Source organism: Oryx dammah, unplaced genomic scaffold (assembly GCF_014754425.2).
Source record: "Oryx dammah isolate SB20612 unplaced genomic scaffold, SCBI_Odam_1.1 HiC_scaffold_6, whole genome shotgun sequence".
Lineage (NCBI taxonomy): Eukaryota > Metazoa > Chordata > Mammalia > Artiodactyla > Bovidae > Oryx > Oryx dammah.
Window position 1 is genome coordinate 553,987 of NW_024070190.1, and position 24,211 is coordinate 578,197.

The 24,211-nt window shown below is 40.6% G+C and overlaps 1 protein-coding gene across 5 annotated transcripts in view; it reads left to right on the forward strand.

The window, feature by feature from the left end:
- LOC120865378 (protein FAM13C-like) overlaps nucleotides 1-24,211 on the forward strand; it is a 135,870-nt gene that overhangs the window by 40,657 nt on the left and 71,002 nt on the right. For all 5 annotated transcript variants that reach the window (XM_040242636.1, XM_040242637.1, XM_040242635.1 and 2 more), the window contains one exon: nucleotides 18,716-18,834. In XM_040242636.1, coding sequence (XP_040098570.1) covers nucleotides 18,716-18,834 — 119 coding nt within the window. The remainder of the gene's footprint in view (nucleotides 1-18,715; nucleotides 18,835-24,211) is intronic.

The following is a 24,211-nucleotide window of genomic DNA, read 5'->3' on the forward strand; positions in this document are numbered from 1 at the left end:
ATCCTCAGAATCTGGTGCTTGGTGGACATGTTATGACTGAGTAAGTGAATCAATAAATAATTTGTACGGTGCTGGAACACTTTGAGAGACTGAAAAAAATGTGAGACACAGACATCCTCCATTGGTGTGCTTGCTTACATTTTAACTTGAGGAACATAAGCTAAGCACAGAGATTCTGCATATATTGTGAAACAAGGCCATACAGGATTAAACATACAGAGAAGAGTCCAGAAGGAGAGAGACAGGGCTGTTGATGTGGCCTAAAGTCATCAGAGGACACAGGATTGAGGGGGACCACTCAGGATCCTTGGGATATGGCATGGATTGCATATGTGTATACCTTCGAAATGTGTACGTTGAAGCCCTAGTCTCTAATGTGATAAAATTTGGAGTTGGAGCTTTTGTGGGATGGATTAGTGCCTTTGTAAAAGGTCCGTCTAGTCAAGGCTATGGTTTTTCCAGTGGTCATGTATGGATGTGAGAGTTGAACTGTGAAGAAAGCTGAGTGCCGAAGAATTGATGCTTTTGAACTGTGGTGTTGGAGAAGACTCTTGAGAGTCCCTTGGACTGCGAGGAGATCCAACCAATCCATCCTAAAAGAGATCAGTCCTGGGTATTCGTTGGAAGGACTGATGCTGAGTCTGAAACTCCAGTACTTTGGCCACCTCATGTGAAGAGTTGACTCATTGGAAAAGACTCTGATGCTGGGAGGGATTGGGGGCAGGAGGAGAAGGAGACGACAGAGGATGAGATGGCTGGATGGCATCACTGACTCGATGCACATGAGTCTGAGTGAACTCTGGGAGTTGGTGATGGACAGGGAGGCCTGGCGTGCTGCAATTCACGGGGTTGCAAAGAGTCAGACACGACTGAGCAACTGAACTGAACTGAAGAAGAGATGAGAGGGTTTGCTTCCTCTCTCTGCCATGTAAGGACACAGCAAGAAGGCTTCCATCTGTAAACCAGGAAGAGGGCCCTCACTAGGAACCCAACTGGCTGGCCTCTTGGACTTCTCAGACTCCAGAACAGTGAGAAATAAATCTCTGTTGTTTAAGCTACTCAGTCTATGGTGTTTGTGTTACATCAGCCTGAATGGACTAAGACAGGATATAAATAAGATGGGAATAAGGCAAACATCCTGGGAATGAAGTACTGCATTGAGAGGGCGAAAGATATGAGTTGGTATCCCTCAGGGCACAGAGGGATCTTCTCAGAAGATACTGTGTGTCTTGTGGTACCCTTAGGCTTATTGGTTTGATCATCTGTTGTTACAATACAAAGTTGGAAATGGGGAGAAATCTGCACTGACTTTGCAAAAGCTAGAACTTTCTTCTCCTTTTTTCTTCTTCCTCATCCTCCTCTCTCTCTCTTTTTTCTTTTTTTGCTGTTGTTGTTTTTCTGAGTGAAAATCTGTTTTGTTTTTCACTATGGTCCCATGGCTAGAACTACTCATGGCACTACAGAAAATATTCAGTGTGTATTTGAGTAAGTAGCTATCAAGGAACCAGAGTTTATTAATAATAAGAATGAGAAGGCCTCCTTTGCCACCATTAAGTATGAAACTTTCTCTGAGTTTGAGGATCCCTAACTTTTCCTTGTTCTTGACATTAGTGGGGAAGCTTGGGGAGCTGGGGTCATTTTTGTGATCATACTTTTGGATTTTTCTCATGACTGCTTTGGGAATAGAAGAATAATTTGATTCTTGCTAAACTAAATAAAATAAACAAGGGAGCTTGTGAAATGAAGCACTGGGGGATATTTGGAAGCAAAGAATAACAGACATAGTTACATAATTTCAGAAAATAACATGATAGAGTTTCCATATCAACAGGCTGTTCACTTTCTCTGTTAAAAGGGGAATAAAAGGTTTTTTCCTGGGAAGGAAATTTTCTATGGTAAGAAAGAGGCATCTACAGGAGTGTAAAACTTAAAGGGAGATGATTTAAAATATGCATCTATATTTAATTTATATTAAAATCACAGCAGTTACAACTTCTGATTCTTAAAATGATAAGTCATCTTTTAAAGTCAGAATGAGGCACTGCTGCTGCTGCTGCTAAGTCACTTCAGTCGTGTCCGACTAGCTTCTGGCATAGGCTAGAGGGGCAGTGGGACAGTGAAGAGAGTGTAGACTCGTTGAAGGCACCATCATACCTTTCTTTCCTATCTCTGCCTTGTGAGTATGACCAGGCTCTAGTAAGAAGGCTTATGCTTATGTCGCCGTATGTATAGGTGCTGACTCACTGCTTCTGTTGCCCCGTTTAGTCATGATTTTTGATACCTTGCTGATGGAAATTGTATGTCTTTATTAAAATTTAACATACCTAGACTGTAAGAAACAGTGGCATCTATTTTAAAGAACATTATAACATTTTAGGACAAAGGTCATATGATTAAGTGCACTTTTACTAATATTTTTTGTTTCTCTTATTACCTTACCCTGATTTTCCTCACCGGGTTAAAATCATGGACCATTACAGAAAAATAAGGCAAAAGTGGATTTAGATGATAAGCCTCCTTCTCTCTACATTTTCTTCCCTTTTCTCTTACTTGATCTTCTTGGCAGTTTCCTTCCCATCTGCCTGTCTCTTAAAAATCTGTAAAATGGAATATTCTTATTTTAAATTATTGAAACAATACATACTCATAAAACAAATTAAAAAATAGAGTATAAATTAGCATGTCCCATGTTAAAAAATTAAATATATACACACATGTTTGATCTTCTCCTCCACTGTTTCTATGGGCTCTTACGGTTTTTTGTTTCTTTGTTTTGGCAACACCTGTGGAATCTTAGTTCCCTGTCAGTCAGTCAGTTCAGTTCAATCGCTCAGTCATGTCTAAATCTGCAATCCCATGGGCTGCAGCATACCAGGCTTCCCTGTCCATCACCAACTCCTGGAGGTTGCTCAGACTCATGTCCATAGAGTCAGTGGTGCCATCCAACGATCTCATCCTCTAATATTCCCTTTTCCTCCTGCCTTCAATCTTTTCTAGCATCAGGGTCTTTTCCAATGAGTCAGTTCTTCACATCAGGTGGCCAAAGTATTGGAGTTTCAGCTTCAGCATAAGTCCTTCCAATGAATATTTAGGACTGATCTCCTTCAGAATGGACTGGTTGGATCTCCTTGCAGTCCAAGGGTCTCTCAAGAGTCTTCTCCAACACCACAGTTCAAAAGCATCAATTCTTTGGCGCTCAGCTTTCTTTATAGTCCAACTCTCACATCTATACATGGCTACTGGAAAAACCATAGCTTTGACTAGATGGACCTTTGTTAGTAAAATAATGTCTCTGTTTTTTTAAATATGCTGTCTAGGTTGGTCATAACTTTTCTTCCAAGGAGTAAGCGTCTTTGAATTTCATGGTTGCAGTCACCATCTGCAGTGATGATGGAGCCCAAGAAAATAAAGTCTCTCACTGTTTCCACTGTTTCCCCATCTATTTCCCATGAAGTGATGGGACCAGATGCCATGATCTTAGTTTTCTGAATGTTGAGTTTTAAGCCAACTTTTTCACTCTCCTCTTTCACTTTCATCAAGAGGCTCTTTAGTTCCTCTTCGCTTTCTGCCATACGGGTAGTGTCATCTGCATATCTGAGGTTATTGATTTTTCTCCCGGCAATCTTGATTCCAGCTTGTGCTTCATACAGTCTGGCATTTCTCATGATGTACTCTGCACATAAGTTAAATAAGCAGGGTGACAATATACAGCCTTAAATTACTCTTTTCCTGATTTGGAACAAGTCTGTTGTTCCATGTACAGTTCTAACTGTTGCTTCTTAACCTGCATGCATTATTTCTCAGGAGGCAGGTGAGGTGGTCTGGTACTCCCATTTCTTTAAGAATGTTCCACAATTTATTGTTATCCACACAGTCAAAGGTTTTGGCATAGTCAATAAAGCAGAAGTAGATATTTTTCTGGAACTCTTGACTTTTTGATGATCCAGCAGATGTTGGCAATTTGATTTCTGGTTCCTCTGCCTTTTCTAAATCCAGCTTGAACATCTGGAAGTTCTCAGTTCATGTACTGTTGAAGCCTGGCTTGGAGAATTTTGAGCATTACTTTGTTAGCATGTGAAATGAATGCAATTGTGCAGTTGTTTAAACATTCTTTGGCATTGCCTTTCTTTGGAATGGAATGAAAACTGACCTCTTCCAGTCCTATGGCCACTGCTTGTGTTTTCCAAATTTGCTAGCATATTGAGTGTAGCACTTTAACAGCATCATCTTGTAGGATTTGAACTAGCTAAACTGGGATTCCATCACCTCCACTAGCTTTGTTCCTAATGATGCTTCCTGAGGCCCACTTGACTTCTCATTCCAGGATGGCTGGCTCTGGGTGAGTGATCGTACCATCGTGGTTATGTGAGCCATGAAGATCTTTTTTGTATAGTTCTTCTGTGTATTCCTGCCAACTCTTCTTAATATATTCTGCTTCTGTTAGTTCCATACCATTTCTGTTCTTTATTGTCTCCATCTTTGTATGAAATGTTCCCTTGGAATATCTAATGTTCTTGAAGAGATCTCTAGTCTTTCCCATTCTATTGTTTTCCTCTATTTCTTTGCATACATTGCAGGCTTTCTTATCTCTTGTTGCTATTCTTTGTAACTCCACATTCAAATGGATATATCTTTCCTTTTCTCCTTTGCCTTTAGCTTCTCTTCTTTTCTCGGCTATTTGTAAGCCTCCTCAGACAACCATTTTCCATTTTTGCATTTCTTTTTCTTAGGAATGGTCTTGATTACTGCCTCCTGTACAATGACACGAACCTCTGTCCATAGTTCTTCAGGCACTGTCTATATGATCTAATTCTTTGAATCGGTTTGTTGCTTCCACTGTATAATTATAAGGGATTTGATTTAGGTCATACCTGAATGGTCTAGTGGTTTCCCCTACTTTCTTCAATTTAAGTCTGAATTTGGCAATAAGGAGTTCATGGTCTGAGCCACAGTCAGCTCCCAGTCTTGTTTTTGCTGACTGTATAGAGCTTCTCCATCTTTGGCTGCAAGGAATATAATCATTCTGATTTTGGTGTTGACCATCTGGTGATGTTCATGTGTAGAGTCTTCTCTTGTGTTGATGGAATAGGGCATTTGCTATGACCAGTGTGTTCTCTTGGCAAAACTCTGTTAGCCTTTGTCCTGCTTCATTTTGTACTCCAAGGCCAAGTTTGCCTCTTGCTCCAGGTATCTCTTGACTTCCTACCTTTCCATTCCAGTCCCCTATAATGTAAAGGGCATCTTTTTTGGGTGTTAGTTTTAGAAGGTCTTGTAGGTCTTCATAGAACTGTTCAACTTCAGTTTCTTCAGCGTTACTGGTCGGGGCATAGACTTGCATTGCTCTGATATTGAATGGTTTGCCTTGGAAATGAGCAGAGATCATTCTGTCGTTTTTGAGACTGCATCCAAGCACTGCATTTTTGACTCTTTTGTTGACTCTGATGGCTACTCCATTTCTTCTAAGGGATTCTTGGCCACAGTAGTAGATATAATGGTCATCTGAGTTAAAGTCACCCATTCCAGTCCATCTTAGTTCGCTGATTCCTAGAATGTTGACGTTCACTCTTGCCATCTCCTGTTTGACCACTTCCAATTTGCCTTGATTTATGGACCGAACATTCCAGGTTCCTATGCAATATTGCTCTTTACAGCATCAGACCTTGCTTCCATCACCAGTAACATCCATAACTGGGTGTTGTTTTTGCTTTGGCTCTGTCTCTCTATTCTTTCTGGAGTTATTTCTCCATTGATCTCCAGTAGCATATTGGGCACCTGCTGACCTGGGGCATTCATCTTTCAATGTCCTATCTTTTTTCCTTTTCCTACTGTTCATAGGGTTCTCAAGGCAAGAATACTGAAGTGGTTTGCCATTCCCTTCTCCAGTGGAACACGTTTTGTCTGTTTGGTGATCATGTGATCAGTTTGGTTGGTTCCGTGACCAGAGATTAAACCTGTGCCCTCAGCAGTGAAAGTGCAGTGTCCTAACCATGAGACCACTTAGGGCAGTCCCTCCCATGGGCTCTTATTGTATACACTGTTTGGCAGCCTAATTTTTAATTTAAGGATATATCATCAGTCCCATAAATGCTGGTGTTTCTCAAGGTTCTCTTCCAGGTTTTTTCTTCTCTCCCTTCACGTATTGAATGGAATTATACCACTTGTAGTTTTAGTCACCTTAGTGCTTATTTCCAAACATTTATTCCTGGCCCTGATACGCCTCTAGGACCCCAGCCCATATGTTTATCACTGCCACCTTGATGCTACCCGGACATGACACCTACTTTTCCATAACATTCTTTCTCTCCCTGCCTCCATCTCAGGGAGCAGCAGTATTAGTCATCCCATTTTCCCAAGCTAGAGATTTGACATCATTTTCAGTCCCTTCTCTTTCTCATTCACCTACATCCTGTCAGTCACCTGTTTAATATCTTTTAAACCAATCAACCTTTCTTCATTCTGACTGCCACCTCTGTAATGCCAAGTGACAATCATGTCTAACTTGGGGTAACCTGATTATCCAGCTGTCCTCCTTTCTTTCACTGTCTCTCCTTACCTTCTAATCCACTTGCCTGACAGGCCCCAGATGGTTTTTCTCCAGTGCAAATCTAAACAGGTCTTACTTACAATTTTCAGTGACTTACTATTGACTTCAGAATAAATCCAAACTCTCATAGGGCTCATATGATCTGGCCTCTTCCTGTGCCCTGCTCACCTTGTTGGTAACCTCTCCACTTATATTTGACTCCCACCCAAACATAGCCAATGGCCCTGAGTTCCTCGAACATGCCGGTCCCTCACTGACACCTGTTTGCCTTGGTACATTCTGTCTCCCCATCTCTGCTTCATTCTTAGACCACTTCAGTGATGCTTCTCCCATGAACTGGGTCTGGTTTCCTTTCTACGTGTTCCCAGAGCATCTCACACATACCTTTATCCTAGTGTAGCATTGCTCATACTATCATACTATACTGCAGTAGCCTGTGTGTGGCCACCAACACCACCTTTGCCACCACCAGACTAAGAGCTCCCTGAGGGCAAGAATTAGGGAGAACACGGAATGTGGTGCCTGATAGAAGCCACATATTGGAACAAAAAGTGAATGTGTAGGTGACCCTTGGGAACTGTGGGAGTCCACATATATGCAGATTTAAAAAAAATATGGTACCTGTATTTTCATTTTACAAATCTTTAAATGAACTAAGTGTGGGGAAAAGTTTGTGTTGACTAGAGATCATAACATGTAGAATCAAAAGAAGGGTTCAAGTCCTATTTCTATCCAGGTGGTTTCAGCTTCTTGCTTGCGAGTGAGTCACTTATCTATTCCTTGGTTTTTGAGGCAGAGGTGAAAATATGCAGATTTTGACTGGAAGTGTGTACTCAGGCACTCCTAACTCCTGCATCGTTCAAGGATCAGCTGGAGTCAGAAACCCAGGAAGTCCGTAATGCTGAAGAGGTGGCCTGTTCCTGAATTCTAGGAGTTTTAATGGTCAAGTCAGAAGCTTCAAATGCCTTGAGGGGTCAGGCGGGTTCAGAGGTCATGTAAGCAGTTTTTAGGGCCTAGATGTGGTAGTTTGAGATCCTGTGCTGCTAGGGAACAAAGCAGAGTGATGAGGTCCAGAGTGTGCCCTCTGCTTTCCTCTGAGCTTCGTCCTGTTTGAGGTCTTTTGTAGACTTAGTGACATGTTGCAGTTGGTTTGAGTGAGTTGGAGGCTTGGACAAGGCCTGATTTCTCAGTGGGACAGGAGCAGGCATGGAGCTCTCTGGAGTGAGATGCTTGGATTTGGGGCCTGCAGGACACCCAAGGGTGCTCATCTTGCCTCTCTTGCAGCTGGTTAATCCAGCCACTTTTAAACTCATTAAAGGAGGACCTTCTGGTCTTTGTGAATCTCTCTCACTTTGGGGTCCTGTGTTCTTTATCCAAATGCTTCAGAGGAGCAAAAATGAACACCACTGAGGACCCAAATGCCTGGTGACTCTCTCTGGTACCCTTTTGTTTGCTCTCTTGACCTTACACCTGTTGAATGTAACTGTTCATGCTGATTTGCATGGGATATGTCTTGAGTCTATAGTGATAATGTTACTTTGTCCAACAGGACCCATAGATTGGAGGCGTTCCAGACGCCCAGCCTCTTCACAAATCTAAACCTAAGTCAGCCTACACTTACAGCAAACAGTTGTCAAGGAAACAGCACAAACCAATCACAGGCCTCAAACTCAGCTTTACTTTTATCTTACCCTTGAAAATATGACCCACCAATCTTATAAGGAATTCAGGTCCTCCTAACCCATCATGCTCTCCCTCCCCATTGCCATTTCAAACACTCTATAAAACTCTTGCTTGCCCAGAATCCTTTGGAAAGAGTATTCCACTGCTCATGAGGCCCTTTACTCTCCCAATTCAGAGGCTGTATTCCGCTGGATAAAAGACATCACACTTGTTAGTGAGTTATTTTAGTTTTGTCATTGAATATTGGTGACAAGCTGGGATCTGAAGACAGGTGCTGAAGATTGCAGGGTCAGTTCCTAGGTGCAGATGAAGCTTTCGCCAGAGCCCTCTTGGTTTGCTGGCTCTTGGGCCGCTCTGCTTCTGGTGGAACTCTGCTGCTTTTGTAGCCTGAGCTCTTTGAGTTCATTTGACCGAATTCTTGCAGGCAGATAATCAAATTGTGAGAGACTCTAGGTTTTCAGGGTGCGACTTAAGGTTTCAGGAACTGTGTGCACAGGCAGCTAGAAGCAGGTAAATCCTCTTGAATTAGAGAGGATTATTTCAAGGGTAAATAATAGATGCTCCTCAATCTAAGTGAAGCAAGATGGCAGCCATTAGGGGACTCACGGAACTACCAGGTAAGCCTTCATAGCATAAACCACAGGGGAACCTGGGGCAATACGAGAAGAAATTCAGAGATTTTTGACCAACCGCACATCAAAATCTAAGTAGGCACAAGTCAGACTACTAAAAAGCATCAAGGCATCCTGCACTATAAATAAATCCTTTTTCAGTTGAGGTAAATTTGGTACATAACACAGTAGTCTCAGAGTATAACATAATAATTAGATTTTGGCATATACTACAAAAGTGGTTGTTACGTAAGTCTAGTTTTCCACCCATCACCATACAACTGCACCATTTTTGCCCACCTCCAACCCCTTTGCCCTCTGATAACCATTGATCTGTTCTTTGTGTCTATCAGTATTGTTTGTTCATTCGTTTTTGGATTCCACATATAAAGTAAAATCATACAGTATTTGATGATTTTATGCAGCAGACCCTGGTTCGATTCCTGGGTCGAGAAGATCCTCTGGAGAAGGGATAGACTACCCATTCCAGTATTATTGGGCTTCCCTTGTGGCTCAGCTGGTAAAAAATCCACCTGCAATGAGGGAGACCTGGGTTTGATCCCTCAGTTGGGAAGATCCCTTGGAGAAGGGAAAGGCTACCCACTCCAGTATTCTGACCTGGAGAATTCCATGGCCTGTATAGTCCATGGGGTTGCAAAGAGTTGGACACAGCTGAGCAACTTTCACTTTCACTTTGTTCCATACAGTATTCATCTTTGCCTGATTCATCTGACTTAGCATAATATCCTCAAGGTCCATCCCTGTTGTTGTCAATAGCAAGATTTCATTCTTGCTTATAGCTGAACAGTATTCCTGTGTGTGTGTGTGTGTGTACACACATGCTGCTGCTGCTAAGTCACTTCAGTCATGTCCGACTCTGTGTGACCCCATAGACGGAAGCCCACCAGGCTCCCTCATCCCTGGGATTCTCCGCTACATCTTTATCCATTCATCTGTCAGTGTATCCTTAGGTTGCTTCCATATGTTGGCTAGAGTAACTAATGCTGCTGTGTACAGTGGGGTACATACATCTTTTCAAATTAGTATTTTTTTTCCCTCAGAATAAATACCCAGGAGTAGAATTGCTGGATCATTAAATATTTCTATCTGTAGTGTTTTGAGTAACCTCCATACTGTTTTCTATAGTGGCTGCACCAGCTTACATTCCCACCAGTAGTACACAATCGTTCCCTTTTCTCCACGTCCTTGCCAACACTTGTTATTTATTGTCTCTTTTAGAATAGCTGTTCTGATAGGTGTGAGATATCTCAGTATGGTTTTGATTTGCATTTCCTGAGATTAGTGATGATGAACATCTTTTCAAGTGGTTGGTTGTTGGCCATCATTATGTCTTCCTTGGGATGATGTCTTTTCAGATCTCTGTTGTTTTTAAATTGGATTGTTTGGAGTTTTTGTTGTTGTTTCTGAGTTATATGAGTTCTTTTTATTTTGGATATTAGTCCCTTGTTATGTTTATGATTTGCAAATATTCCCTCCTATTCAGTAGCTTGCTCTTTGTCAGTTTCCTTTGCTGTGCAGCTTTTTAGTTTGTCATTTGATTATTTTTGCTTTTATTGCGGTTGTCTTTGGAGTCAGATCCAAAAATATATCCCTAAGAGTGATGTCAAGGAGCTTACCATATATGTTTTTTTTTTCTAGGAGTTTGATGGTTTCTGGTCTTACATTCAAGTCTTTAATGAATTTTGAGTTAATTTTTGTATATGGTGTGAGATAGTGGTCCAATTTCATCCTTTTGCATATGGCTGTCCAGTTTTCTCAATACCATTTATTATTCCCAATTGTACACTATTGTCTCCTTTGTTATAACTTAATTGACTATATATGCATAGGTTTATTTCTGGGTTCTGTTGTATTCCATTGATCTATATGTCTATTTTTATGCCAATACAATACTGTTTCAATTAGTAAAAATTTGTAATATAGTTTGCAATCAGGTAACATGATATTTCCAGCCTTGTTCTTCTTTCTCAAGGTTACTTGGACTATTTGGTGTCATTTGTGGTTCCATAGCAATTTTAGAATTATTTATTCTAGTTCTGTAAAAAGTGCCATTGAAATTTTGACAGGAATTGCATTGAATTTATAGATTGCTTTGGGTAATGTGGACATTTTGACACTACTAATTTTTCTAATATGTGAGCATGGAATATCTTTTCCATTGACGTGTCTTTTTAGATTTATTTCATCAATACCTTTTCAAGATATAGGTCTTTCACCATCTTGGTAAAATTTATTCCTAGTTATTTTATTTTTTTGATGTCATTGTAAGTGGGGTTGTTTTCTTAATTTCTCTTTCTGATAGTTTATTAGTGTGTAGAAAGACAAAAGATTTTTGCATATTGATTTTGCATCCTGCACTTTTACTGAATTTGCTTTTTCTATTTTTTGTAGAGTAGTGTTTCCTCTGTATCATGTCATGTCATCTGCATAGTGACAGCTTTACTTCTTCCTTCCCAATTTAGATGTCTTTTCTTTTCTTGCCTAATGGCTCTGGCCAGGACTTCCAGTATAATACCTAAGTCAGCCTGTACTTACTGGAATTGATTGTTGTGGAAGCACACATCAGTTACAGTCCTTCAAATCATCTTTAGGTGGCTCTCCTTACACTAGAAGATAGGCCTTGCTGGCCTTATAAGGAAATTCCCATCCTCTTAGCTAGTCATGCGCTGTTTCTTTGTTACCTCTTGCCTAGATATTCACTCTTGCCTAAAGTCACTCAGGAAGAATGCTCTTCTGTTTCATAGGTGCTGTGTTTCCCCAGGCTATGGATTGTTTCCTCTTGAGTAAAGGACATCAGATTGGTTACTAAATTGTTTGTTTTGTCATTTGACAATAGTAAACTTGAAATGTTGAAACAGGATGGAAAGAACTCCAAATTTTGATTTAGGAGATTGAAATTAGGCTCTGGGTTCTTTAGCTCGAGTGGTACAGCAGGGATACTGAACCCCGGGCCATGGACTGGTACTAGTCCTTGACCTGTTAGAAACGGATCCGCCTGGCGGGAAATGAGTGGCAGGCAAGTGAGCAAAATTTCACCTGTATTTACATCCGCTCCCCATTGCTCACACTGTTGCCTGAGCTCTGCCTTCTATCTGATCAATAGTGGCCTTAGATTCTCATCGGAATGTGAACCCTACTATGAACTGAGCGTGCTAGGGATCTAGGTTGTATACTCCTTATGGGAATCAATCCCCAAACCACCCACCCCCCACTCACCCTGGTCCGTGGAAAGATTGTCTTCCATAAAACTGGTCCCCAGTGCCAAAAAGGCTGGAGATTGCTGTGGTACAGTATGGTCCTATTTTAGGCAATTTGAATTAAAGTATTGAGTATAAAATATTAAGTCACTCAATGTAAAAAATTTGAAATAATATAATTCTCCCCCCAGATTTATCAAGATTTGCATTATTTAAAGCTATTTGGATCTATTGAATTATAAGCTGTGTTTATTTTATTGAAATATTTCCACTTCAGCTGGTGAACAGAAATACCTAAAATCTTCTGTTACGGGACTGGTCGTACAATATAAATCTCAGTTAGATTTTGCAAAGTCTTCAGGAAGTCATCTCTTGCATAGAAGACAGTCTTTCCATCCTAGGTAAATCATCTGTCTTGTCTTCTCTTGATTAGTCTAACTTAGTTGCCCCATGACATGTGGGATCTTCATTCCCTGACTAGGGATCCAACACGTGTCCCCTGCATTGGAAGGTGGATTCTTAACCACTGGATCACTAGGAAAGTCCTACAAATTATTTTTAAAATGGAAGTGGTAAAATTGAGGAAATATGTAAGTTTCCTCTTTATTAAAGGATCAGAACATTAAGTAATAATCAGACAAACAGTTTTTTAAAAGAAATTTAAATTATCTCTTCCAGGGCTTCCTTTCCCCCAGTTATGAAATGAATGTGATAATAACAAATAGTTCTTTTAATCAGGGCTAAAAATCTTTAAAACTCCCAATTATTCAGATAGACTATAGGTCACTTTCACAGAATTGTGCAAGTTTAAGGTAACAGGAACTTTAGGGTCATATAGGAGAGGGTATATTGATAACACTTTCCTTATTTGTTTTAAAAGCTGAAAATATGTGTCCTTCTGAACTGTGGAGGTATCTTAAAACATGATGCCATGAATTTAAGACATTTTTATTTGCAATGGAGTGATTAGTTATAAAACCATTTAATTTAAAAATTAAGCCTGCAATTGGAGAAAATAACAGTTTTAACCAATTATGGAATAGAATGGTTACAGGTAAAACCTCAAGTGTGAGAAGACTGAAGAATGACTATTTTGACTCACCATATCTTTTATTTTTATTTATTTATTAAAAAAAAATTTTTTATTTTACTTTACAATTCTGTATTGGTTTTGCCATACACCATATCTTTTAAGATTTAGAGGATGCATATGTCTTTGCGGCTTAAGGGTAGTATTCTGACTTGGCAAACTAGAGCAGATGGGCAAAAACTGGAATGAGGATGGAAAATTCTTCTGGGTCATGGATTTGTACAAATTAGGGAATTTGGAAGGAGCTGAAACAGTGGCCATGCCATTGGATTAAAGCTAGATTCTCTCAAGTTCTTTATGACCCAGCTGAACTCTAAAATCCCAATGAAGGTGAAATATCGTATTTCACCATTTCTGCTTAGGGGTGTCTGTTTTTTCCAACTCAGCTGGGTTTTATTTATTTATTTATTTATTTTAATTGGAGGCTAATCAGTTTACAGTATTGTGGTGGTTTTTGCCATACAGTCACATGAATCAGCCATGGGTGTACATGGGTTCCCCATCCTGACCCTCCCACCCACCTCCCTCCCCATCCCATCCCTCAGGTTCATCCCAGTGCAGTGGCCCTGAGCACCCTGTCTCATGCATTGAACCTGGACTGGCGATTTATCTCATATATGATAATATACATGTTTCAATGCTATTCTGTCAAATCATCCCACCCTTGCCTTCTCCCACAGAGTCCAAAAGTCTGTTCTTTACTTCTGTGTCTCTTTTGCTGTCTCTCATATAGGTCATCATTATCATCTTCCTAAATTCTCTATATATGTGTGTTAATATACTGTATTGGTGTTCTTCTTTCTGACTTACTTTACTCTGTATAATAGGCTCCAGTTTCATCTACCTTGTAGAACTGATTCAAATGCATTCTTTTTAATGACTGAGTAATACTCCATTGTGTATATGTACCACAGCTTTCTTACCCATTCGACTGCTGATGGACATCTAGGTTGTTTCCATTCCTGGCTATTGTAAACAGTTCAGCTGGGGCTTTGAGCCTCTCAACCTAATTAATAGATAACTTCTCTCTTGTCATTTTGTATGCTATCCTAGCCTCTGCTCATGGGTCAGAATATAACCCAAATAATGTTTCATTATGTAATATCTTTCTCATGAAATGTCTCAGAGCTTAGACAGTTTGTTCCTGCATATAGCAGAAAACCCAGAAGTACCTTTACTGAGGCTGGGCTTGGGACTTGCAGGAGGTGAAGTCAAAGGGTAGAAGAGGGTGGTTGGGAGCAGGAAAAGACATAGGATGACTCCTCTTACAGATGCCCATCCAGGCTATGCTTAACTAGGTGGTTTGAAGATTAACCTGGAGGAGAAGATCTTGGCTTCTACCTTGCCTCGTTCCCATTGGTCAGTTTGTACCTCCCCATTTGACAAACACATTAACACAGAAGTAGGCAAGTTAGTGTCTGCCATTTCATGGTTTAGTCTTTGTCAAAAACAGATTCTGTAGTTCTTTGGGGGCAAAGAGGTCTCATTCACTTTATATAACTCTTTGGACTATCAACATCCTTGGTCTGTAGTAGATGATCACTTTTTCCCTCTGGTGGCTCAGACGCTAAAGCATCTGCCTGCAATATGGGAGACCTGGGTTTGATCCCAGGGTCAGGAAGATCCCCTGGAGAAGGAAATGGCAACCCACTCCAGCACTCTTGCCTAGGAAATCCCATGGACAGAGGAGCCTGGTAGGGCTCCATGGGGTTGCAGAGAGTCGGACACGACTGAGCAACTTCACTTTTCACTTTGACTATAGCTGTTTTTCAGGTGTGCAATATAGTAGATCAACATGTGTATGCATAACACACTGATCATCACGATATGTCTAGTAACCATCTGTCACTATACAAAAATGTTGCAGTACTGTTGACTATATTCCCTGTGTTGTGCATGCCTATGACTTATAACTGGAAGTTAATACCTCTTAAATCCCCTTCACTTGTATTGCACAGTCCCCCGCCCACCTTTCCTTTGGTGAACATCAGTTTATTCTCTGTATCCACATGTATGTTTCTGTTTTGTTTTGCTTGTTTGTTTGTTTTGTTTTCTAGATTCCATATATTAGAGATATCATATGGTGTTGGTCTTTCTCTTTCTGACTTAGCATAATGCCCTCTTGGTTCACCCAAGTTGTTGCAGATGGCAAGAATTCATTCTTTTCTTATGACTAAGTAATATATTCAATGTGCCTGTATGTGTTTATAGTATTCTCTTTTTTCCTTCCGTTCTTCTATTGATGGACACAGACTGTTTTTGTATCTTGGCTATTTGCTGCAGTGATCATAAGGGTGCATGTGTGTATGTGTGCAGGCTAAGTAACTTCAGTCATGTCTGACTCTTTGCCATCCTGTGGACTATGGCCCGCCAGGCTCCTCTGTCCATGGGATTCTTCAGGCAAGAATACTGGAGTGGGTTGCTGTGCTCTCCTCCAGAGGATCTTCCTGACCCAGGGATCAAGCCCACATTTCTTACATCTCCTGCATTGGCAGGCGGGTTGTTTTCCACTAGTACCACCTGGAAAGCCCATAAAGGTGCATATATCTTTTCAATTAGTATTTTTATTTTCTATGGATAAATACCCAGATGTGAAATCACTGGGTCATATGGTAGTTCTGTTTTTAATTTTTTGAAAAAACTCCATGCTGTTTTCCATAGTGGCTGTCCCAGTTTGCATTCACACCAACAGTGCATGAGGGTTTCCTCTTCTCAATATCCTCACCAGTAATTATTTGTTGGTTATTATCAGAAAGACATTCTGATAGGTGTGAATGATCTCTCATTGTGGTTTTGATTTTCATTTCCCTGATGATTAGTGATGTTGAGCTCTTTTCATGTGTCTGTTGATCATCTGTATGCCTTCCTTGATGAAAAGTATCTACTTGGGCCCTCTTCCCATTTCTTAATCAGATTTCTATTTGTTGTGAGTTGTGTGGATTCTTTGTATATTTTGGATATTAGCCTCTTATCAGATACATGATCTGCAATTATCTTTTCCTGTTCAGTAGGCTGCCTTTTAGTTTTATTGATTGCTTTCTTTGCTGTACAAAAGCTTTTTAGTTTTGATGTATTCCCATTTATTTATTCTTGCTTTTGCTTTTAAAATCCGTAGGAGTCCTGCAATGTGTGGCCTGAAACCCTTTTCGGCCTCTGTGAGTCTAAAGGATGAGATAAAACATTCTCTTTGGGAAAAACAAAAACCAAAACCTACTGTTTCTTAAAAGGGTTAAATTTTAATAAAATTGAAATTTCTGTTTTAAATTGTTTAGAAATTAGAAGGGCCTTGTCATTAGGTCTCCAAGTAGGGTGGTTTCTAAATACAGTGTTTAAAATAATATTATTAGTATAGAAACCTGAAACATGCATCCCAACACAAAAATAGTTTGCTTTCACTGAGCTCATTTGGACTAAGTCTCCGAGTATTTCCTTAACACTAGTTGCAGAATATTGAGCTTGGGAGGAATTTTTATAAAAGGATTATAATTATCATCATGAGTAGCTCCCATTCCATGATATGCCTCCAGTTGGCAAGCAGTAAAAGAGCATCTTGTTCAATACCCTCATGAGCTTGGAAAATTATCTCCATTGTACAGATAAGGAAACCAAGGTCCAGATAATGGATGTAATTGGTCTAAGGACACATACCTCACATACATGCAAGCAGAGCTATCTCACTTGAAAACCATTGTTTGGGGAAACTTGACAAGTATTCAAGTAGCTGTAGAATTTTTTGCAAGCAGCTACTATGTCTAAGGAAATGTCAGACACTAATGGCAACCTTTCATGTGGTATGTTTTTTGCCTGACGCTGGATGCTTAGAAAACTGAAACTAAAGAAAGGATCTTGGTGTTTCTAATTCATTTCTTTTTCTCAGCTCTGTTCCTACTTCCCATTTTACCCCTCTTATAGGAAAGCATTGCTATGGTTTTGCTTTAGAAGTTTCTGATGACTACTTGGCAAATTGCCCCGCCAAACTATTGTCGTATTTTAGAAAAATGCTTTCTGAGATCCCTCACAAACTGGTACTTAAACTGACTGCAACCTGCACCCGTAAGAGAGGAACTTGTCTGTAATGTCACCACAGAATACTGCACAGTCAGAGCCTGATTCACTGTGTCACATGAATATTTTGACTGGATGACAGTAGCCATCTGCACTTGCTGAATTTCTTACTGATTTTGGTTTTCGTATTTCATTTTTCATGTAAAGAAGGGCTATTTTATCCTAAGGCAAGTTTGTCAGAGGTTTGGCATGGCTCAAACATGACAGTGTTTCAATTGCTGAAAGTATATAAGTTTTTCATCTTGGGTATGTGTGTCTTTGTATTGAATACAGATTCATTTTAACTTGGGAATGTTTATGATACTCTCTAGACTTGACTTCTGTTAATTTTCCTAAATTAATTAGTAGAGTTCATCATAGGATGATGGGGCCAATCTAGTGATTTCTTTGGGTGCAGTATAGACAGGTGTGTGTGTGTGTGTGTGTATGTGTGTGTGAGAGAGAGAGAGGGAGGGAGTGGGGAGGAGAGGGATACTAAGCATACTTAGGATTTGGAATTTATAAAAATTATTTGTCCCTTAGTTTTCAGATTCACTTAAATTTCTTTCTTATTATAGGAATAATGTATCATTATTTTAATGAATGTAGATGAGCACCCAAAAGAAAAAAAAATGATATCTTAATGTTAGTCATTGTTAAGATTTTGGTTTACTTGGTCTCGATTTTGTATGTGTGTGTATTTGTGTGTGTGTACATTTATACATATATTTGATTTGGCAAAATTGAGCTTATGCTATAAATATTCTGGAGATTACATTTTCAAATCTATTTGTTCATTAAATACTCTTCTATAATTTTTTCATAGTTTTGTTTATTTTGGCCATGCTGGAGGTTTGTTGCCGAGTGGGCTTTTCTCTGTTTATGGTGACTGGGGGCTGCTCTCTAGCGGTGCACAGGCTTCTCATTGTGGTGGCTTCTCTTATCGCAGAGCCTGGGTTTCAGTAGCTGCCGCACACGGGCTCAGCAGTTGTGGCTCCTGGGCTCTAGAGCACAGGCTCAGCTGTGGCACGTCGGCTTAGTTGCTCTGTGGCATGTGGAATCCTACCAGATCAGGGATCAAACTCGTGTCTCCTACACTGGCAGGTAGATTCTTTACCACTGAGCCTCTAGGGAAGCTCTATAATATTTTTAATGTTTGTAAAATTTAGGTTTTTATTATTACTTTCTCCTTGTTCTGTATCTGGAATTTTTTTGGTTGCACCACATGTGGGATCTCAGTTCCCTGATAAAGGGTTGAACCTGCATCCCCTGACATGGAAGTGCAGAGTCGTAACCACTGGACCATCAGGGAAACCTCCTCTTTATTTTGTAACGTGGCAGCAACTGCCAGATAGAAAGAGACTTTTTCAGTTTTGAATTACTCATCAGCCCTCGTCCCCACAGTCGTCAGCGGTGTGTGTTTTCTACGGCTTGCTGCTCTGCTCTGTGACCCAGCCCCCACCGGAGAACACTGTGGAACTGTTGGCTGCTGACGGTTCGTCTCCCTTTCCTGTTTCTCTTGCAGGAGACAGAGCATGTGGTATCCAGCCAGTCGGAGTGTCAAGGGAGACCGGGAACACCAACTCAGGAGAGGGCACACACCCCCACCTCCAGGTGCCAAGAAACTGTGCGAGTTCAACCAAGGTGGGCCCTTTGTTGTCACAAGTTGCAGTGGGCCTGGGGTTCCTTTCCCCGACTGATCGCACCTGTGCTTGCTACCCCCACACAAGAGGCAAGGCTTTCTCACACTCATTGGCATCACTTTGAAGTCAGAGAAGCTCTTTAATGGGGCCTAGAAGGAGAATCATTGAGTCTAAGAGAAATATAAACAACCTACTTTCTCTCCCTTCAGTCAGAAGATAATCAGCCTTAAGGCTCAGAGAAGAGTAGAGACCTTCCTGCCCTGAGAAAGAGAAATGCTGATATCATTTTGTCCTCTTTCATTCCATGCTAGAGATGATTAGCTTTTCTTCTGTGATCGTGGTAATTAGTAATAATAGTGTAGGCATCAAGCCAATTGCTTCTCATATATTCTGTCATTTAGCTCTCATCCCTTCCCTGATGCAACTTAGCATCAGCCTTCCCTAGAAAGTGGATACTCTTAGCCTCATTTTATGGAGAAGGACCCTGAGGCTGAGACATTAAGGCACTTGCCTGATATTGTACAAGTGAAAAAGGCTGAACCAGAATTTGAACCTACAAATGTCTGATTGCAGCATAGCAGGTGTGGCTTCTTTGCTGATCCAGGTGATGTCTCTAAGCCTCGAATTGGCCCTGGGCTGGCCTCTGTGGTCTCCTAGACCTGCAGGAGACAACTCCTGGGTCCAGGGCAAGAACATGGGTGAAGGCTGACTACAGCAAGGTTGACATGGCATTCAGCGGGAGCCTGGCCTTGCAGCTGTCTATGGCAAGTCTCTTCTGGAACTAAACAGAAGAAAGAATTCAACCACTAGTTGTGTCAGCTGTCTTTGTAGGATCTTGTGTACAGTGTAATCATAGCTCCCAGGAGAAAGGGAGGGCTGGGCTTCTGGCATGACCTTTCAACATTTTTTCTAAGGCAGCAGAGTCTAAATAAATCAACAACAGACAAGATTGGCTGTACTATGAAATGTGCTTTTATTTGAAATTAATTTTTATTAGACTATAGTTGATTTACAATATTGTCTTATTTTCTGGTCTACAGAAAAGTGAATTAGTATACCTATTTCTGTTCTTTTTAGATTCTTTTCTCACGTAGGTCATTTCAGAGAATTGTGAAGAGTTCCCTGTGTTCTACAGTAGGTCCTTATTAGTTATCTATTTTATATATAGTGAAATTGTGTTTTTAAATATTCAGCATACTAAATTTAGAATCATAGCACCTCAGATGGTTGATAGAGATCCTAAAATTAAGGTGATCTATTATCTGGTTGGATTCTTGGGTATCTTTTCTCACCTTATTTGCTGGTTGCCATCTCTTGTCTGTTTATTCTTACCTGACCTTGATGAGACTCAGTCCCGTCGTTTCTCTGCTGATCAGAATACTCACCCTCCTGCTGGAAACCTTATTATAGCAAAGCTGTTTTACAGCCAGTTTAGACAGTGACCCTGTCTTAGCCCACTAGACCGGTGACTGCCTCTCTCAGGAATAATAAGGCCAACTCTATTCCTATGCATATTTCAAAACTGTAAAAAAAGATACAACAAAACGCACAACAGACAAAATGAAAACAACAAACAAAATCCACATTCATATTTGTATGGAATGCATGGTTCCCTTTGGGATGAATATTCCACAGAGGCTGATGGGGAAAATGAGGTTAGTAAGTCACCTTCTCAAAGATGCCAGATGTTTGGTAAAATTAAGACCACTTTATATCCCATCTACAGTGGAAAGGGTAAATGGTATTATTGCTGCTATCAGAGGGCAAGTCAGAAATATAATAGGATTCTATGGTGGGAATTATTCACTTATGACTAATAAGAGCTAAGAGTGTTGAATTAGAGAAGTCCTCATGGGGAAACATACAGGCTAGCCCCTCTTATACTTGGAAATGGGGAGTTACAGTTCATTTGGATCCTCAGATCTATGGCACTTTTCTTCAGAAAATAAGAGATGCACATATACACGTAAGTTTGTGTAACGTTTTAGGAGGTTCCTGACCTCTTCTGCATGTCAGAAAAAGGAGCCAGATACTTTGGTCACTGGGCAGCCTTCCTTGTTGAGTCAAGATAGTCTGCCCAACAGAGTGGCCGCTTCTTGCAGAAACAGATCTGGTCTGTCTTCCTCTATACTTCAGCAAATCTCCATGGGACCCCAAATATCTTGTTGTTCTTTTATTCTTTTTCCTTTCTAGCTTCCATGTTCCACTTTGCTTTCTCATCTAGCAGCATTCCAGAATTGTCTATGCATCAGCGTTGACAGTCACAGGATCTGGTGTCAAGTTGCAGATCAGGAGCTGTGAAGCCAGTTATGTCTGGCGTATTAGGTTTAGTATTTGATTGGTATGGTAACTTTAAACTATAGAGTTATTTGTCACAACCATGGTGATGTCACCCAGGATCATTCTAATGGAACTTAAAAAAAATCTCAAAATATTACAGGGATTGTGAAATTTGATGAACTGGTGATATGAGATCTGAGGCTGAAAGCAACTTTGAGTCAGGTAGCTCACTTTCCTGATAACCTTCCTCTTCCGTTTTAAGCCAGCATATGGCCTGGTCCAGGCATATCATGCTCAGTAAGATCTTGATAGAGACATGATACTGTAACAAGATACTTCAGGGCTCAGTCTGGCTCAGAGTGAGGGAATAAGCCAGGCTAAATCTCAGCAGGTGTAAAATGCCATCTTCTTGGGGATGGAGGTTGAGGAGGAGCATGTTCTTTGCATAACAAACGCTTTGAGAAAGAGAAGAAAGATCAGTCTGCAGCAAGGAGTTGTCAGGGGTTCACATGTGATTTAAGTGAGACTCATAAGGGTAGTTAGTGTCCAGAGAATGAATCCATCCTTGTAGAGGTGCAGTTTTGAAGCTGACTGTGTCATGGGGTAGTATTGATCTTCTCACATGTGCCAAAGAGAAAAACTTTTACCTTCAGCTCTGAGATCATGTTGTTCAGCTCTTTCTAGAGCAAGGAGTCTTTATCTAATGTCTATGGATGAGCATCAAGGAGGTCTGTGAGTGTTTTTGCCAAATTTTGATCGTCTTTATGTATATTGGTTTTCTGTTGGTACTGTAACAAATGACCACAAACCTGTGGCTTACAACAACACAAATTTATAATCTTATGGTTCTGTAAGGACAGATGGCCAACATGGATCCCACTAGGATAAAACAAACATTGTCAGCAGGCTTACATTCCTTTCTGGAGACTCTAGGGGAGAACTGATCCATTTCCTTGCCTCTTCCCATTTCCAGAGGCTGCCCACATTGCTTGGCAAGTGGCCTCTTCTTCCATTTTCAAAGCAGGAAACATTGCATCTCTCTGAGCATTCTTCCGTGTTTTCTTCTAATTGTGACTGAGTTCAAGCTCCTCCTCCTCATCTCACAACAGGCCAGTAAATCAAGAGATGTGTTGTTAGGACAAGAAAGAGCGATTTTGTTCAGAAAGCCAGCAGGCTGAGAGGATGGTGGACTTGTATCCCAAAGAACCATCTTACCCAACTAAGATTCCGGCTTCTTGTCTGAAAGGAAGGCAAGCCTACACACGTTTATTTTATCCCAGTGGGACCCATGTTGGCCATCTGTCCTTACAGAACCATAAGACTATAAATTTGTGTTGCTGTAAGTCACAGGTTTGTACCTAGGAGGCATGGTGGTGTGGTTGGTTGTTGCAAACCATTTGGTGCCAGAATTGTTTGTTCTTGCAGCTGTCTATGTAGGTCTGATTACAATGTTCCTATAAACCTACAACAGGACAAAGGTTATTCTCTTTTTTCTCTGTGTGTGAATGGAAAAGTGTTAAACCTTTAAAGGTCAGAACCTTGAGAATGGGCTACCATGTTATATTTCAGGCTGTGGGCAACATTCTTTCACAAAAGGTGCAGAGCAAGCATGGCTGAACACAGGTGACAGAGCACAAGGTTTAGAGCTAAAGGAATAGATCCAGTATGAGAACAGGGTGTTCTCTGTTACAGCTTTGGACAGGAGAGATGTTCTGATTTTAAGGATTCATGTGATTAGATTGGGTCCACTGAGATAACTCACTGTAATCACTCCATGTCAAGTTCCTTAACTTAATGACTTCTACAGAGTCCCTTTTGCCATGTAAGGTAACAAGAGGAGGAGAACAAGGAACAAACATACAGACATCTTGGTGGGCAGCTTTATTCTTCTTACTCCTTAGGTTTATTTTTCCAGGGAAAATCTCTAAAGCAATAATGAAAATCTCATATGCTACCCGTGACCACCCAGAAGGTTTAGACTCACTGTCTTAATCTCTTCCTGCCTCCAAGTTTGCATGTTCTGAATTTCCTCAACAGAGCCAACTTCAGATATTGACTTAGCCCATTCTGTCCTCTTTCTTTGCATCCTTCCTCCTATTTAGCATCTCCCCTCATCTTTCTATTTTATTCCTTAGTAGTATGGTGTCCCACATCAAAGATCTCAAATTTGGTGTCCTGTAAGTGTATCTAATGTGGAGATATAATTGGCTTGTAGACTGTTTTAAAACATTTGTGTTGTTCAGTTGCTAAATCCTGTCCAATTCTTCGTGACCCCACGGACTGCAGCATGCCAGGCTTTCCTGTCCTTCACTATCTCCTGGAGTTTGCTCAAACTCACATCCATTGAGGTGGTGATGCCGTCCAACCATCTCATCTTCTGTTGCCCTCTTCTCCTCCTGCTTTCAATCTTTCTCAGCATCACGGTCTTTTCCAATAAGTCAGCTCTCCGCATCAGCTGGCCAAAGTACTGGATCTTTAGCTTCAGCACCAGTCCTTCCAATGAATATTCAGGGTTGATTTCCTTTAGGATGGACTAGTTTGATCTCCTTGCTCTCCAAGGGATTCTCAAGAGTCTTCTCCAGCACCACAGTTCAAAAGCATCAATCCTTCATGATTCAATGTTTAAATATCAGAGGTTTTATGGATTTTTGACATTCTTTTGAAATATGTAAAAATGGGATAACCCAGGGTGTACATTCTTGCAAGGCAATAATTAGTTGGAACTGAGGAGCAGCTCTTTGTTTTCCCACAATTCCCACTCAGATCTCTATGTATGCTCTTTGCCTGGCTCTTATAGGCCTTTTGATTTAAATGCCTACTTCAGTCCTTTTCTTCCCAGCAACTGCTCATCCTTAGGACTCTAGCTGCCTGGAGCTAAGCCCTAATAAGGTGATGGCTGATAAATACCTTAATGCTTCCTTCTGAAAGATGATGTGTTTACATTTTAATTTGGATTTTCAGTGCATCTGAGTGGTGGGGCTGCATATTGCCCTACTCTGGCATGGTCCTTAGTATCTGGAGCTGTTTAAAACTCATAGTTACAGAACTGCATTTAGTTAGAGCAAGAATGAAGCTTTAGTAATCATTTAATACAACCC